This window comes from Giraffa tippelskirchi, chromosome 10 (assembly GCF_054371585.1).
Source record: "Giraffa tippelskirchi isolate mGirTip1 chromosome 10, T2T-mGirTip1v1.2.pri, whole genome shotgun sequence".
Taxonomy (NCBI): domain Eukaryota; kingdom Metazoa; phylum Chordata; class Mammalia; order Artiodactyla; family Giraffidae; genus Giraffa; species Giraffa tippelskirchi.
Window position 1 is genome coordinate 71,812,450 of NC_137284.1, and position 16,280 is coordinate 71,828,729.

At 38.3% G+C, this 16,280-nt stretch overlaps 1 protein-coding gene across 12 annotated transcripts in view; it reads right to left on the reverse strand.

Moving 5' to 3' along the window:
* CRPPA (CDP-L-ribitol pyrophosphorylase A) overlaps positions 1-16,280 on the reverse strand; it is a 417,735-nt gene that overhangs the window by 288,895 nt on the left and 112,560 nt on the right. For all 12 annotated transcript variants that reach the window (XR_014067823.1, XR_014067824.1, XR_014067826.1 and 9 more), the window contains one exon: positions 15,762-15,807. Coding sequence is in view for 6 of the 12 variants with exons in the window: in XM_081537647.1 (XP_081393773.1) it covers positions 15,762-15,807 (46 nt within the window). In the remaining 6 variants the exon portion in view is untranslated. The remainder of the gene's footprint in view (positions 1-15,761; positions 15,808-16,280) is intronic.

Below are 16,280 nucleotides of genomic sequence, written 5' to 3' on the forward strand. Positions count from 1 at the left end.
ATTTACCCCATTTTGTACACATTTTCCATGACTGCACCTGTGTCCAATGCTAAAGAACAAGAGAAATTAAAAACAGCAACAGTGCTCTCACCCCACCCCTCAAAATCACAGCAACTCTGGTTTGTGGTTTAAGATAGTGGAATAGAAGGACATGTGCTCATCTCCTCCTGTGAGAGCAACAAAATTGAAACTAGCTGTTGAACAACCCTCGACAAGAGGATACTGCAACCCACCAAAAAAGATGCCCACATCAAAAAACAAAGAAGAAACCACAACAAGACGTTAGGAGGGGCACAATCATGATAAAATCAAATCCCATACCCACCAGGTGGATGACCCACAAAGTGGAAAATAATAATACCAAAGAAGTTCTCCCACTGTTGTGAAGGTTCTGAGCCTCATGTCAAGGTTCCCAGCCTGGGGATCCCTGGAAAAGAAGACTTGGCAATCCCCAGGAAATCTATCTTTGAAGGCTACCAGGATTTGATTACAGCACTTCCACAGGACTGGGGAAAACAGACTCCACCCTTGGAGAGCATAAACAAAATCTTGCATAAACCAAGACCCAGAAAAAAGGAGCAGTGACCCCATGGGAGGCTGAAACAGACCTATCTGCTAGTGTTAGTCTCTCATGGAGGCATGGATTAGCAGTAGCTTGCTGCAGGGATGGAAGCACTGGTAGCAGCAGTCCTGGAAGGGGCCCCTTGGTATAAGTCCTCTTGGAGATCATCATTAATCTCACTAACAGGGAGGGAGCACAATGCCACCCATCAGCAGATAACTGGATTAAAGCTTTACTAAGCACAACCCTGCCCACCAGGGCAAGACCCAGTTTTTCCCACAGGAAGCTTACACAAGCCTCTCAGCCTCCTTCATCAAAGGGTAGACAGAAGAAGTAAGAAGAACCACAATCCCATAGTAGCTAGAACAAAAACCATATTACAGAAAGTTAATCAGAATGAAAAAGCAGAAAGTTAGGTCCCAGATGAAGGGACAAGATAAAACCGCAGAAAAACAACTCAATGAAGTGGAGAGAGGCAAACTTCCAAAAACAAAGAATTCAGAATAATGATAGTGAAGATGATGCACAGCCTCAGGAAAACAATGGAGAAGAGAGAAGAAATGTTTACCAAAGACCTAGAAGAACTAAAGAACAAACAGAGAGGAATAATACACTGGAAAGAATCATTGGAAAAGACCCTAATGCTGGGTAGGATTGGGGGCAGGAGGAGACTAACTGAGGCAGAAAAACAGATAAATGACCTGGAGGTCAGAATGGTGGAAATCACTGCCACAGAACAGAATATAGAAAAAAGAATGACAAGCGATAAAGACAGACTAAGAGACCTCTAGAACAACATTAAACACACCAATATTTGCATTTTTAGGGGCCCCAGAAGGAGAAGAGAGAGAGAAAGGACCTGAGATAAGAGCTGAAAACTTCCCTAACATGGGAAAGGAAATAGTCAACTAAGTCCAGGAAGCACAGAGAGATCCAGGCAGGATGAACACAATGAGAAACACACCAAGACACATAGTAATCAAACTGACAAAAATTAAAGACAAAGATGAAATATTAAAAGCAACAAGGCAAAAAGGACAAATAACATACAAGGGAACTCTCATAAGGTTATCAGCTAATTTCTCATCAGAAACTCTACAAGCCAGAAGGGAATGTCATGATATATTTAAGGTGATAAAACAGAACAACTTACAACCAACAATACTTTACCCAGCAAGACTTTTCTTCAGATTTGATGGAAAAATCAAAAGCTTTACATTTCAGTACAGTCTCTCAGTCGTGTCCAACTCTTTGCGACCTCATGAATTGCAGCACGCCAGGCCTCCCTGTCCATCACCAACTCCCGGAGTCCACCCAAACTCATGTCCATCGAGTCGGTGATGCCATCCAACCATCTCATCCTCTGTCGTCTCCTTCTCCTCCTGCCCCCAATCCTACTCAGCATTACCACAATTACAATTGCTTATTTAATGTAGTTTGATTAATTATACTGTTTTCTAAAAGATATTTTAAGTATTTTTAAGCAAAGTTGAGGGAAAAGTATATTTAACGATTTCCCATATAGTCCCTGCCCCAAACATGCATAGCATCTCCTATTATCAACTAGCCACCAAAGAAAGGCAAATCTGTTACAGTTGATGAACCTACACGGACATAACAAAATTATCTGAAGTTCATAGTTTACATTTATGGTTCACTGTTTTTGTTGTATATTCCATGGTTCTATGGGTTTGAATAAATCTATGACATGTACACGGTACAGTCCATGGGGTTGCAAAGAGTCAGACACGACTGAGCGGCTAACACGCACGCACACACAACATGTATCTATCAAAAAAAAAATCACAGCAACTCTAATCAAAGACAAATGTTCACGTCCCTCAGAATTTTAGACTTCTCTGAGCCCCCATTTTCTGCTTTGTCAGTGTTACTACTGCCATATGATTGCGTGTGGCACTGAAATGCTTGTTGAGTAAGAGCAAAGAAAAAGGGGGAGATATCTTCACTCCCCAAACACTGGGAAATTCCTTTCCTGTTTGTCTTTTCTTGGAGCTCTGTCAACTCCAATGGCCACTTCTGGATTTTGGGCAACCCTGGACCCAGATCAAGACACAGAAGAAGACGATGACATAATTCACTGCCAGTTAGGCAGCACTTCAAATTCAGGTTTTATTCATTAACCCACCTTTACTATTTACTTTGAAGCCTGAAACAGCTGTTCTATGTATTCTGTCCAAGTTTTACTGTGTCATTCAATAGGAGCAACAGAAGGGAGTGATCTTGCTCCATCTTACCCAGAACCAGAACCTGGCCTGCACTTTTCTTTCTCAATGGTATAAAAGTAACATTGCTTCTTACAAGCAATGCCACCTTAGAGTCAATGAATCATGGTAGAAATGAAACACCTGGCTACATGCCTCCCTAATCTCATAACAAGACCACGCTGTGGGTGACAGCTGCTTAACAACATTGTCCACCTTATACCAACGTAGTAGAGACCAACTAAACCTTTAAGCTTTGAAAGCAAAGTCACACTGTCTCTCATGTGCATACTTAATTAGGCAAGAGTTAATCCTCTCCAGCGAGACCCTAAATCAGAGGCTTGTGTACATGTGTGCTCAGTTGCTCAGCTGGGCCTGATTCTTTGCAACCCCATGAACTGTAGCCCACTAGGGTCTTCTGTCCATGAAATTTTCCAGGCAAGAATACTGGAGTGGGTTGCCATTTCCTACTCGAGGGGATCTTCCTGATCCAGGGATCATACCTGCATCTCTTGTGTCTCCTGCAGTGGCAAGCAGATTCTTTTCCACTGAGTCACCTGGGAAGCCCAAATCAGATGCTAAGAGACTTAGAAAGTAATAGAAAAATCTCAGCTATGTCACTAGGTCACATGTAGTAGAGAAGACAACACTGTCCACACCAAAACCAAGTAAGCATTAATCAAATCCCATAATGATATAAGGGCTTCCCTGGTGGCTCAGACAGTAAAGAATTTGCCTGCAGTGCAGAAGACCTGGGTTCAGAAGATCCCCTGTAGAAGGGAATGGCTACCCACTCCAGTATTCTTGCCTGGAGAATCCCAAGGACAGAGGAGCCTGGAGGGCTACAGTCCATAGGGTAGCAAAGAGTCAGACACAACTGAGCGGCTTTCACTTTTACTTGCCATGATGATATAATATAGAGAAAACAGCTCAGAAGGTCTTTCTGTGCAGAATCCTTCAATGCTACAGCTACATATTATTAACTCCAAGAGGAAGAAGTGAAAAAAGACATAGAGGTCCTTCCAGCAGAGGATCCTCCTCTGCTTCTGTTTATCTCTTTGCTCTCCCAGGAATTGATAGTAGCAGAGAAGAACATTAACACATTTCCAACCCTCCACCCTGGAAGTGCATCAAAGGACTCCTAGCATGGTATCTGGAATGCCCAATTTTTCAATGTACCACAGCTTCATTTGTCAAACTCTTCTGAAATTCTCTCAAGTTTCAATCAAGTTGTAAGTACAGTGGAATATCTTCAAAGCTTTCAATTCCCCAATTTAATGTGCTTTGTAAACTAGAACTTAGCCCCCTTTGGTTAGGATATACAGTTTAACAAAATGTATTCATACGCAATGCCTTTTCTAACTAAAGTCCTATATAGGAGGAATAATATATGAATCTCAAAGCTTACAAACCTGGCCAAGATCTAATTTGTAGTATACTCATCTTCTAAATATTCTTCAAACTATTCTTGAGTATTAGAACTCTTGGTATATATAAAGTATAAGATGTTCCTTGAAGGGTTATAAAACAGGTGTAATTGGAGTCTTCATTCAAATTCATAAAACAGTAATACATAAAACCTTTAATATACACAGCTTCCTGCATTACTGTTACTGTTGTTCAGTCTCTAAGTCGTATCCAACTCTTTTGCCACCCCATTGATTGTAGCCAGCCAGACTCCTCTGTCCATGGGATTTCCCAGGCAAGAATATTGAAGTGGGTTGTCATTTCCTTCTCCAGAGAATCTTCCTGATGCAGGGATCAAAACCTGTGTCTCTTGCATTGGCAGGCAGATTCTTTACCACTAAGCCACCAATCCTGTTCACTGTATGACAAACCCACCGACACATTCATAAAGAGTAAGGAATACCTAGACATAGGTTTCGAACAACACAAGAGAAGACTCTACACATGGATGTCACCAGATGATCGACACGGAAATCAGACTGATTATATTCTTTGCAATCAAAGATGGAGAAGCTCTAAACAGACAGCAAAAACAAGACCGGGAGCGAACAGTGGCTCAGATCATGAACTCCTTATTGCCAAATTCAGACTTAAATTGAAGAAAGTAGGGAAAACCACTAGACCACTCAGATATGACCTAAATCAAATCCCTTATGATTATACAGTGGAAGTGACAGATAGATTTAAGGGACTAGATTTTATAGACAGAATGCCTGATGAACTATGGACGGAGGTTCGTGACACTGTACAGGAGACAGGGATCAAGAAAATCCCCATGGAAAAGAAATGCAAAAAAAGCAAAATGGCTGTCTGAGAAGGTCTTACAAATAGCTGTGAAAAGAAGAGAGGCGAAAACCAAAGGAGAAAAGGAAAGATATTCCCATCTGAATGAGAGTCCAAAGAACAGCAAGGAGAGATAAGAAAGCCTTCCTCAGCGATCAGTGCAAAGAAATAGAGGAAAACAATAAAATGGGAAAGACTAGAGATCTCTTCAAGAAAATTAGAGATACCAAGGGAACATTTCATGCTAAGATGGGCTCGATAAAGGACAGAAATGGTATGGACCTAACAGAAGCAGAAGATATTAAGAAGAGGTGGCAAGAATACACAGAAGAACTGTACAAAAAAAGATCTTCATGACCCAGATAATCACGATGGTGTGATCACTCACCTAGAGCCAGACATCCTGGAATGTGAAGTCAAGTGGGCCTTAGGAAGCATCACTACGAACAAAGCTAGTGGAGGTGATGGAATTCCAGTTGAGCTATTTCAAATCCTGAAAGATGATGCTGTGAAAGTGCTGCTCTCAATATGGCAGCAAATTTGGAAAACTCAGCAGTGGCAACAGGACTGGAAAAGGTCAGTTTTCATTCCAATCCCAAAGAAAGGCAATGCCAAAGAATGCTCAAACTACCACACAGTTGCACTCATCTCACACACTAGTAAAGTAATGCTCAAAATTCTCCAAGCCAGGCTTCAGCAATACGTGAACTGTGAACTTCCAGATGTTCAAGCTGGTTTTAGAAAAGGCAGAGGAACCAGAGATCAAATTGCCAACATCCAATGGATTATCGAAAAAGCAAGAGAGTTCCAGAAAAACATTTATTTCTGCTTTATTGACTATGCCAAGGCCTTTGACTGTGTGGATCACAATAAATTGTGGAAAATTCTGAAAGAGATGGGAATACCAGACCACCTGACCTGTCTCTTGAGAAATCTGTATGCAGGTCAGGAAGCAACAATTAGAACTGGACATGGAACAACAGACTGGTTCCAAATATGAAAAAGAGTACGTCAAGGCTGTATATTGTCACCCTGCTTATTTAACTTATATGCAGAATACATCATGAGAAACGCTGGGCTGGAGGAAGCACAAGCTGGAATCAAGATTGCCAGGAGAAATATCAATAACCTCAGATATGCAGATGACACCATCCTTATGGCAGAAAGCGAAGAAGAACTAAAGAGCCTCTTGATGAAAGTAAAAGAGGATAGTGAAAAATTTGGCTTAAAGCTCAACATTCAGAAAACTAAGATCATGGCATCTGGTCCCATCACTTCATGGCAAATAGATGGGAAAACTGTGAAAACAGTGTCAGACTTCATTTTTCTGGGCTCCAAAATCACTGCTGATGGTGACTGCAGCCATGAAATTAAAAGACGCTTACTCCTTGGAAGGAAGGTTATGGCCAACCTAGATAGCATATTTAAAAGCAGAGACATTACTTTGCCAACAAAGGTGCGTCTAGTCAAGGCTATGGTTTTTCCAGTGGTCAGGTATGGATGTGAGAGTTGGACAATGAAGAAAGCTGAGCACCGAAGAATTGATGCTTTTGAACTGTGGTGTTGGAGAAGACTCTTGAGAGTCCCTTGGACTACAAGGAGATCCAACCAGTCCATCCTAAAGGAGATCAGTCCTCGGTGTTCATTGGAAGGACTGATGTTGAAGCTGAAACTCCAATACTTTGGCCACCTCATGTGAAGAGTTGACTCATTGGAAAAGACCCTGATGCTGGGAAGGATTGGGGCAGGAGAAGTAGGGGACGACAGAGGATGAGATGGCTGGATGGCATCACCAACTCGATGGGCATGGGTTTGGGTGGACTCCGGGAGTTGGTGATGGACAGGGAGGCCTGGCGTGCTGCGATTTATGGGGTCGCAAAGAGTCGGACATGACTGAGTGATTGAACTGAACTGAACTGAGACATATGCTTCCACTAATTAATCATGAATAGGGACTCATAAGTGCTCAAGACGGTGTTTGTTTTTACAAAAAAAATGTCAAACACAGTGGTGAAGAGAGAATACTAGATTAGTCCTATAAGCAAGTGGACAAAACATCCAGAAGTCAGTCTTCAATTTTCTTAGAAACATCTAACATGATGATTTCCATCAGGCTTCATCCACTATATTGACCTCTTCAGTCAAAATTTTAGTGTTCATAGGTAAGAAACAACTAAATCAAACCCAAAAATAGTTATTTCCAAAAGATGTCAAGCCCTAACCCATTCAAAGTGAGGGCAGTCATTTTCTGTTATCCTGTTCAGTCCACTGAATCAAAAACCAACCTTAAAGGCTATTTTTGGTCTCACGTGAAAAATTTTAAAGGAGTCTTAAACAGAATTACCATTGCTGAGCAGTGAAATACCCATCTCAGTTCTACCTGTACACTGATGTCTGAGGTTTCTCTGAACACCTTGCTAGATGAAGTTTTTAGAACAGCAAACGCAGGAGGCAGTCAAGCAAGGAGAAGCAGTCAACAAGGCATGACTACAGGACAAGGAGACAACAGGGACAGTAAATACAGCCTGGAGAAAGAAAACACAGAGCCCCACGCTGAAAGGTCAAAACGGTCTTCTCAAAGTTAGCCTTCTTGTCAACTGTATGTGTTTTACCTGGAAAACAATGGTATGTAGGCAGATTTTTTAAAGACATTTTATATCAGATCTTAAACACATTTTTAAGTGAGTCACTGAATATCAAATGAAGTTTCCTACCTTGCTGCTGAAAATAAAGAGCAGATGTGACATCTTATCTCTTGCACATTTTCACATGCAAGGATATTACTTTTTTCCAAGTAAATGATGCAATACTTTTCAAAGTATATATCCTTTCTTAATTAAGAGAAGTAAATTTAAATAAAATGCAATTTTCTAAGGCTAGTGACTCATCAGGATGTATATAAAATGTATTATTAATTCAAACACAAATATCATGTTTTAAATTTTTATTATTTTTTTTCCTACCTACATCAGAGTTAAGCATAACTGCCTGGCTTTTGTCTGTTATCAAGTCTTATTTAGCTAGTCACTTAATACCTCACTGTGACCTTAGATTTTGAATATGACAGATTTACTTGCTTATGCTTGAATTAGCCGCAGCTAATAACAAATTAAGGAAATTATAAAATTAAACAAAAAAGCAAACTCCACTTTCTCTAATCTTGACCCAAATATTTAACTTTCCAACTTACATTTTTTTCCAGTAAACTCCAAGGAAAACAAACCGCTATTAAATCATACTGCAGACTTCTTGTTCTTACTAATTAAAGCTTGACGCCAATGTTGTTACAGATTCACGTAAGATACAGTCACAGTACTATTCAAGACAGTAGAGAACAAAAAGTGTATTATTTACAAAGTAGTTATGGTATTAATGTGAAAATTTGGAAAATGAAATATCATTGTCAAAAGCCAGACACATCAAAAATTACAGTTTCCATGTAAATGTTAGTTGTCATTTTCCATTATCCAAAAAGCACGGTTAATAATAAAACGGTGTCATCATTGACTCCAGTACTCTTGCCTGGAGAATCCCAGGGACGGGGGAGCCTGGTGAGCTGCCGTCTACGGGGTCGCACAGAGTCGGACACTACTGATGCGATGCAGCAGCAGCAGCAGCAGCAGCAGCAGCAGCAGCAGCAGCAGCATTGACTATTTAGCAAGAAAAACCTGATGAGGACGTACCACAAATGTACAAAATTGATTTAAAGTTTCTCATCTTTGCAATTTGGTTGAAAAGACTTGAAAGTAACTATGCACTTGAAATGTCATTATTTTAAATGAAAATAATAAAGAATCATTTAAAAACAAAAACATTAGTTTCTCCATATACATAAAGTACACACTGTGACACTATGAGTATTCCTAAATCTCAGTAACACTGAATCAGTTTTATTCACATGTAATTTGATTTTATTCCTTTCAGCCCCAGAGCCAATTTTAAAGTATATTTAGCTACTTTCAATGGATAAGCACAAAAGAGTTCAATTGCTTGCCAACTTGTATGATTTCTTTAAAAAACTGTATGTAATATAAAAAAGCAGGAATATGGGGATCTGTAGCTTGATTGTGCGTAAGTACCTGACATTGAAAGAAATCACCTGGATCAATGATGTTGAAAATAAAAATCTATTTTCAGAATAAAGTCTAAATTTCTGATTGAAAAAGAGATACTGTAATTCCAAGAAATCAATTTCCCTTCAAATACAGTGCTTAGTAAATGGAAAACATTATATAACTTCGAAAAGATGTGAATTTTTATACATATTAATATTCATATGAATATTACTATTTAAAATAATATTAACTAAAGTCAGTTAAAAATGAAATGATTATCAATTTTACCTATTCTTTCCACTTTTATATAAAACACCATAAGGCTTCTTTATAGCACTAGCTTTCTTGGGTTTGTATAATCATAATCAGGAGAGAACAAAACACAATTATTTTTAAAACACTTCAGCCACAAAATTAAAGAATATTAAAAGATGTGCTCAAGAATGATGGTAGAAAATAAATCCAATCTTTTAGTTAGAAATCTCTTAGGGGCTTTCCATCCTAGAAAATTTTAGCATGTTGAAACATTTGCCATGATATGGTCAGTCTATTCAATCAAGTGTGGGTTTGGGACTATTTGCCTGGTATATGCAAATCTAGATAAAATATGTTACTGTTGTAATCACTATAATAGTTTGAGTAGGTCTGAGCAGGTAGAGCAGGCTTGGGTGGGCTCAACCAGCTTGTGTGACAAAAGTACAATATCTCTTTAAATGGCTGTTTACAAACCTATCAGTCAATCTACGTATTAACCACACTAATCCCTAGAAAAGTTTACATTTTAAATTTGACACACAATAGAAGCCTAAGGGAGTTAAAATGAAAGAACAATGACCAAATCCAATTCTCTAACTCAGAAGAAGTAGTATCTTTGCTTTAAATCAAAGTAAATTTGTAATTCACTGTACATTTTTCAATGCTATGTTGTCAAAGACTGTAAAAGAAATGTGAGAGTACTACTTATATATGTTTCCTATTATTGAACAGTTCACTATAAATGGAAATCCACATAAATACACTGACAGTAAAATAAATTAAGCTTAAAAAATAAAACTTCTCTAATAACATAAAATAAGTCAGATTCTGAGACTTGTTATAAATCACAATTTGAAGATTTCATACCAAAGCTTGCCTGAAGTTAGTTACACCAAAATTTCCAAACTAAAAAGATGAACTTGAACAAGAATTAAGAAGGACCGAAATATACATGCTGTTTCAGTGACAAGTCAATCTAGGAGTAAAAAATACTCTTGCTAGTTATGACATTTATCCTAGAAATGTCTTATAGTCTGAAAAACACTAAGTAAGCAAGAAAATAGTTACATCAGAATATAATTCCAGTAATAATTGGTATTAAGTTTAAAAAAAAAAAAGCAGCACAGGAAAGACAACTTACAAAATATTAACCACTCATACCACAGTGAAAAAAAGTTCCATTTTAGAAGAGGAAAAACTGTATGGCTTGGTGATGGGTGTTTAACTTACCAGAATTAAAAAATGAAAGAAACAGTGCCCAAATCTGAAACTGTTACTCTGATTTTGCATTTTAATGCTTACTCTTTCTCTAGTCATGTCTAGAAATCTACCATTTCAATATTATCTGCTTTTTCCACACTCTTAGAATACTACTGTGTGCTTAGCACAGAACTAGGAGACAACATCTTTAGTCGCAATTGGGTGGTCATTCTTCATCAGGCCAGCAAAAGATAAAAATTTAACCCAACAGAACCTGTACTGGGCAGGCTGGATTTTATAAACCATTTGCTGTAGCCACCAATTATTTTTTTTTTTTTTAGTTGCTCAGTAGTGTCTGACTCTTTGTGACCCCATGGACTACAGCCCGCCAGGCTCCTCTGTCCATGGAATTCTCCAGGCACGAATACTGGAGTGGATAGCATTCCTTTCTTCAGGGGTTCTTCCCAACCCAGGGATCAAACCCAAGTTCCCACACTGCAGGCAGATTCTTGATGTCTGAGCCATGAGGGAGTCTGTATCCACCAAAGAGAGATAATGAATTCAGAATCCACTTGAGTGGTCAATGTGAGTAGGTACTTGACTCAGAGGTACCATGTGGCCATGTCCCAGAACAGAGTCAGGCCTAAGCTGAAGGGAGAACTGGGATTCACTTGTGGATCTCATTCTTACTATGTAACCTGGAGGAAAGTGCTTAGTCTCACTAAGTTTCAGTTTTCCCATCTACAAAACTGGGAGCAATAGTATCTACATTAACAGCATGACAAAGAAAAAAAAATGAAATAACATTATAAAACACCTACAGAAAAAAAAAGTAACATTATGAAGCACCTAGCATGAGTGCTAAAAGTATTCTGGTGTTAAACCTTGACAGAAGTGCATACACTCAGATATTCTATCTATTTCAAAAAAGAAAAAAGATACACTGGAGTTTAATATGCCCCTTCTGGGAGCAGGACGAGTGAGGTGAAGTGGAAAGGAAGGGCCAGCTATCCCTATAATTTAATGTCCTTAGATTCTAAAGAAAAGTACCAGTAAATTTGGTTTAACTCAATGTTAGAGGATAGAATAAAAGAACAGACCTTCTTCCCACCTTCACTAAATTACATCTAAGAGAGATTCACACAAAGTTACAGTCAGTGCTAAAATCCAGAAAGTTCTTTAATGTTTTAAAAATTGTTTTCGTATATAAATTTGATGGCAAAATGAGTCCTAAACTTGAGGAGCTTCCCTCATAGCTCAGTGGTAAAGAATCAGCCTGCCAATACAGGAGACACGGGTTCAATCCCTGTTCCAGGAAGACCCTACACGCCATTGCTCAACTAAGCCCATGCGTCACAAGCCTGGGAATCACAAGAGAAGCCACTGCAGTGAGAAGCCCATAGCCCGTGCTCTTCACAACTAGAGAAAAGCCTGCACAGCAATGAAGACCCAGCACAGCCAAAAATAAATAAACTATTTTTTAAAATGAGTCCTAAACTTGAACTGGCTGGGGCTTCCTGGTCATTCTTGCATTGAACATAAATACTGATGAACTATATATAAGCTTCATTATGCAGTAAGGTCCCAAATTGTCCTGGTGATGTGATATAATGACATATAGCAGTAGCTTCTAAAACTACACAGTAATCAGAATTCCTACATATATGTAGCCCAAGAATTTCAAAGGAGAAAATCTGACCAGTTGAAACAACCACATTACTTACAACATTGAGTTCTTGGAGAAGCAAGAGATAATACATATAAAAAGCTTTAAACAATGCCTTGCACAGAGTACCCAATAAATGTTGTGTTCTACAAGTACCTAGAAAAATACTTTGACATGGAAAGGCAACAGGTAAATGGGTAGTCCGCTATAAACCATATTGTGGATTTTTTTTTTTTAAAAATCTAAGAGTTTCCCTCCCCCTATACTCAGATGTATTTCTACTATCAGGCCCCAAAAACAATGTTAGCACAAGTCATGAAGGCAGGTAGCAATCTCAGGTGAGCCAATAAACATTCGAAACTGACAATGTGGTAAGATCTGAAGTTCTAAATACAATAAAGATTATTTAGAAAAAAATCAACTATGAGTGACTGGAGAACAGACTACAAGAACGCTTTTGGAAATTAACGTACAAACTAATGGTCCAGAGTTTTTGTTAAAATGCAGATTCTGACTTAATGTGGCAGGGCCAGACGTTTTGTATTCAAGATATCTGGTAATCAAAACTCTACTGGTCTAGAAACCCAAAGAGGGTAAGAAGGCCCTTAGCAGTGGTCCTCAAAGTGTACAAGCAACATCAGGATCTCTTAAAAAATTATTAGAAATGCAAATCTTAAAGAATATAAGGAGACTGTTCTCTAAATTATCTGTTTACATACAGACAGATTAATTTCTTTGAGAATTGTTTAGTCGTTAAGTCAGGTCTGATTCTTTGTGGCCCCATGGACTGCAGCATGCCAGGCTTCCCTGTCCTTCACTATCTCCCTGAGCTTGCTCAAACTGATGTCCATTGAGTCAGTGATGCCATCCAACCATCTCATCCTCTGTCATCCCCTTCTCCTATTGCCTTCAATATTTCCCAAGATCAGGGTCTTTTCCAATGAATCGGCTCTTTACACCAGATGGCCAAAGTATTGAAGCTTCAGCATCAATCCTTTCAATGAATATTCAGAGTTGATTTCCTTTAGGATAGGCTAGTATGATCCCCTTGCAGTCCAAGGGACTCTCAAGAGTCTTCTTCAACACCACAATTCAAAATCATAAATTCTTCAGTGCTCAGCTTTCTTCAAGGTCAAACTCTCACATCCATACATGGCTACTGGAAAAACCATAGCTTTGACTAGACAGATCTTTGTCAGGAAGGTGATGTCTCTGCTTTTGAATATGCTGTTTAGGTTTGTCATAGCTTTCCTTCCAAGAAGTAAGTGTCTTTTAATTTCATGGCTGTAGTCACTGTCTTCAGTGATTTTGGAGCCCAAGAAAATAAAATCTGTCAGTGCTTCCACTTTTCCCCCTTCTGTTTGCCATGAAGTGATGGGGACCAAATGCCATGATCTTAGTTTTTTGAATGTTGAGTTTTAAGTCAGCTTTTTCACTCTCCTCTTTCACTCTCATCAAGAGGCTCTTTAGTTCTTCCTCACTTCTGCCATTAAGGTGGTATTATCTGCGTATCTGACATTATGGATATTTCTCCCTGCAATCCTGATTCTTGCTTGTGATTCATCCAGCCTGGCATTTTGCATTGTGTACTCTGCATGTAAGTTAAATAAGCAGGGTGATAATATATAGCCTTACCGTACTCCCTTCCGAATTTTGAACCAGTCTGTTGTTCCATGTCTGGTTCTAACTGTTGCTTTATGACCTGCATACAGGTTTCTCAGGAGACAAGTAAGGTGGAAAAGTAGAATACTAGAACATGTTAACTAAATAAAACAATTTCTCTCTGCAAACAATTTCCAAAACTAAAGCACCTGTGATTATACTTAAAATGTAGGCTTCTACATGATAAAGCCTGTTCTTGATATTCATAATATATAGGCAAAGTATTGAAATGTGTAGAACCCTCACTGAACCATTTACCAACTCCTTGCAAAACAGATCAGTTCCATTTTACCTAGGTAATAGAGATAAGACTTTGTAAAGAAACCAAACTAAGTTTTCAATTTCCTTCTGTTGAGAATATAACCAACTACATCATGATTTAGGCAACTTCTCCAGAGTCATGTTTATACACTGCCTGACTCATATGTAAATATATGTCAACATTTTGATTTATAGCTATAGATCATCTGTTTGCATACACACAGATGCCCAAATCATTATATTAATAGTTTGAAACACAATACTGTTAAAGCACAAAAAAATATAAAGATAAAATACAAATACAGAACGTCACACACAGAGAAGAGATATCAGTTTTCTGAATGTGAAGCCAGATGATTGCTAAATAGGCTTTGCATAAAAGAAGATAAAAAAAAAAAAAATGTTGCGTTCACAATTCCTACTCAGTTTTTTTTTTTTCCAACTTCAGTCAAGGTCACATCTCAGTCAGTATCCGAGTACATCATTCTGTCCTTAATCTAGTTTTGAAGGAGTAAATTACAAACAGATTGTAAAGTACCACACTCGCTTCAGTATTGGGGGTGGGCCCCTCTGATTTTGGCTAGGACCATATACACACATACATAACAACAACAACAGTGCTGTCTGGAGACAACTGATGGTCACAGTGGGGAAAGGGAGGGAGGGTAGAGTGCCGCCAGGATCTACTATGATGCCAAAAACAGTTCCCTGAACAAAGAAGTAGCTGGCCTAAGATGCCAATAGTGCCGAGGTTAAGAAACTGTGATGTAAACTGTGAAAGTTGCAAAAATACAGAATGAACGCATCTCATGCATCATCATTACATTCCTAGCACAGTGTCAAGCACATTTAATAAATATTTATTGATTATGAAATAAATCACTTCTGTGCAGTTGAGCTCTTAAGATGAAAAAAAATGAGAAAAGGGTTATTACATATATAATACCTAAAATCACAAAGCAAAATCACAGTCATTGTCAAAACTAAAAGGAATTAAAAATCATTCAGACCAATTACTCTTTTTCAGAAAATTTTTCTCAGGCAAAAGATACTGTCTAATGTAATGTGTTGGCAGTGTTGAGAGGAGATAGTTTTCTGAATAAAAACAAAATACATTTACAAATTAAAATGTCAGTTTTCACTTTTAAAATGTCAATGTCACCTACTTTTCTCAGATTACTAAAATATTTCCTTCATAACAGTTAAACCAACGTAACATAAAGCATGTATGATAGTTGCTCAGTCGTGTCTGACTCTGCAACCCCACGGATTGCTGCCCACCAGGCTCCTCTGTCCATGGAATTCTCCAGGCAAGAATACTGGGACGGTTGTCACTTCCTTCTCCAGGGGATCTTCCCGACTCAGTGATGGAACCCAGGTCTCCCACATGGCAGGCAGATTCTTTACTGTGTGACTTATCAGGGAAGCCCCAACATAAGTCATAAGTGATATTTCAAAGCAGGAAATAAAATAAATGTAATTATTTTTCAAAAAAACCAAATCACAGACCTCCCTGGTCTACAAGATTTATACTTCTGAGCAGTCAGGGCTTTAAAATGTCATGAGAAATTCTGAACTGGCTTACGGTTTTGAAACCCAGGAACTGACAGTCACAAGGCCAAACATACCCTTAATAATCGATTCAGCTGCATACAGATCTCGTTTGTAGGTCACCTAGAGGACAGATAAACTTCATTAGATTTAACAGAGTAGAAAGGAATGTTAAAGCAATAAAATAATGCCCCCAAGGAAATTCTTGAGTTTGGAGAAAACATAAACACACAACACTGACAAGTTTTAAATTAAAACAACATCAGTTATTCAGAAAAAAATATATTTTGCTTCTACAAATGCTTGAAGATCTGTTTTAAATCTTTAAGTAAATTAAGATGTTGTGTGGCAGTTGTTACCAAAGTCTTATTAATATAAGTATCATATCAAAGAAAATGTGGTAGCATTCATATACAAGTATTAGAATTATGGTTTAATAGTAAGGTTTTTTGTGGGAAGGAAAGAAAGAAAAGAATATATTTTAAAAATTACCATATTGCATGTTCAGTTGAAATGAGATGATTCTCAAAGACCAATTCACAGAGAGGGTCTTCCTTCTGAATTGAGTTTATCTGTGTACCCCCAGATAAGGCTCA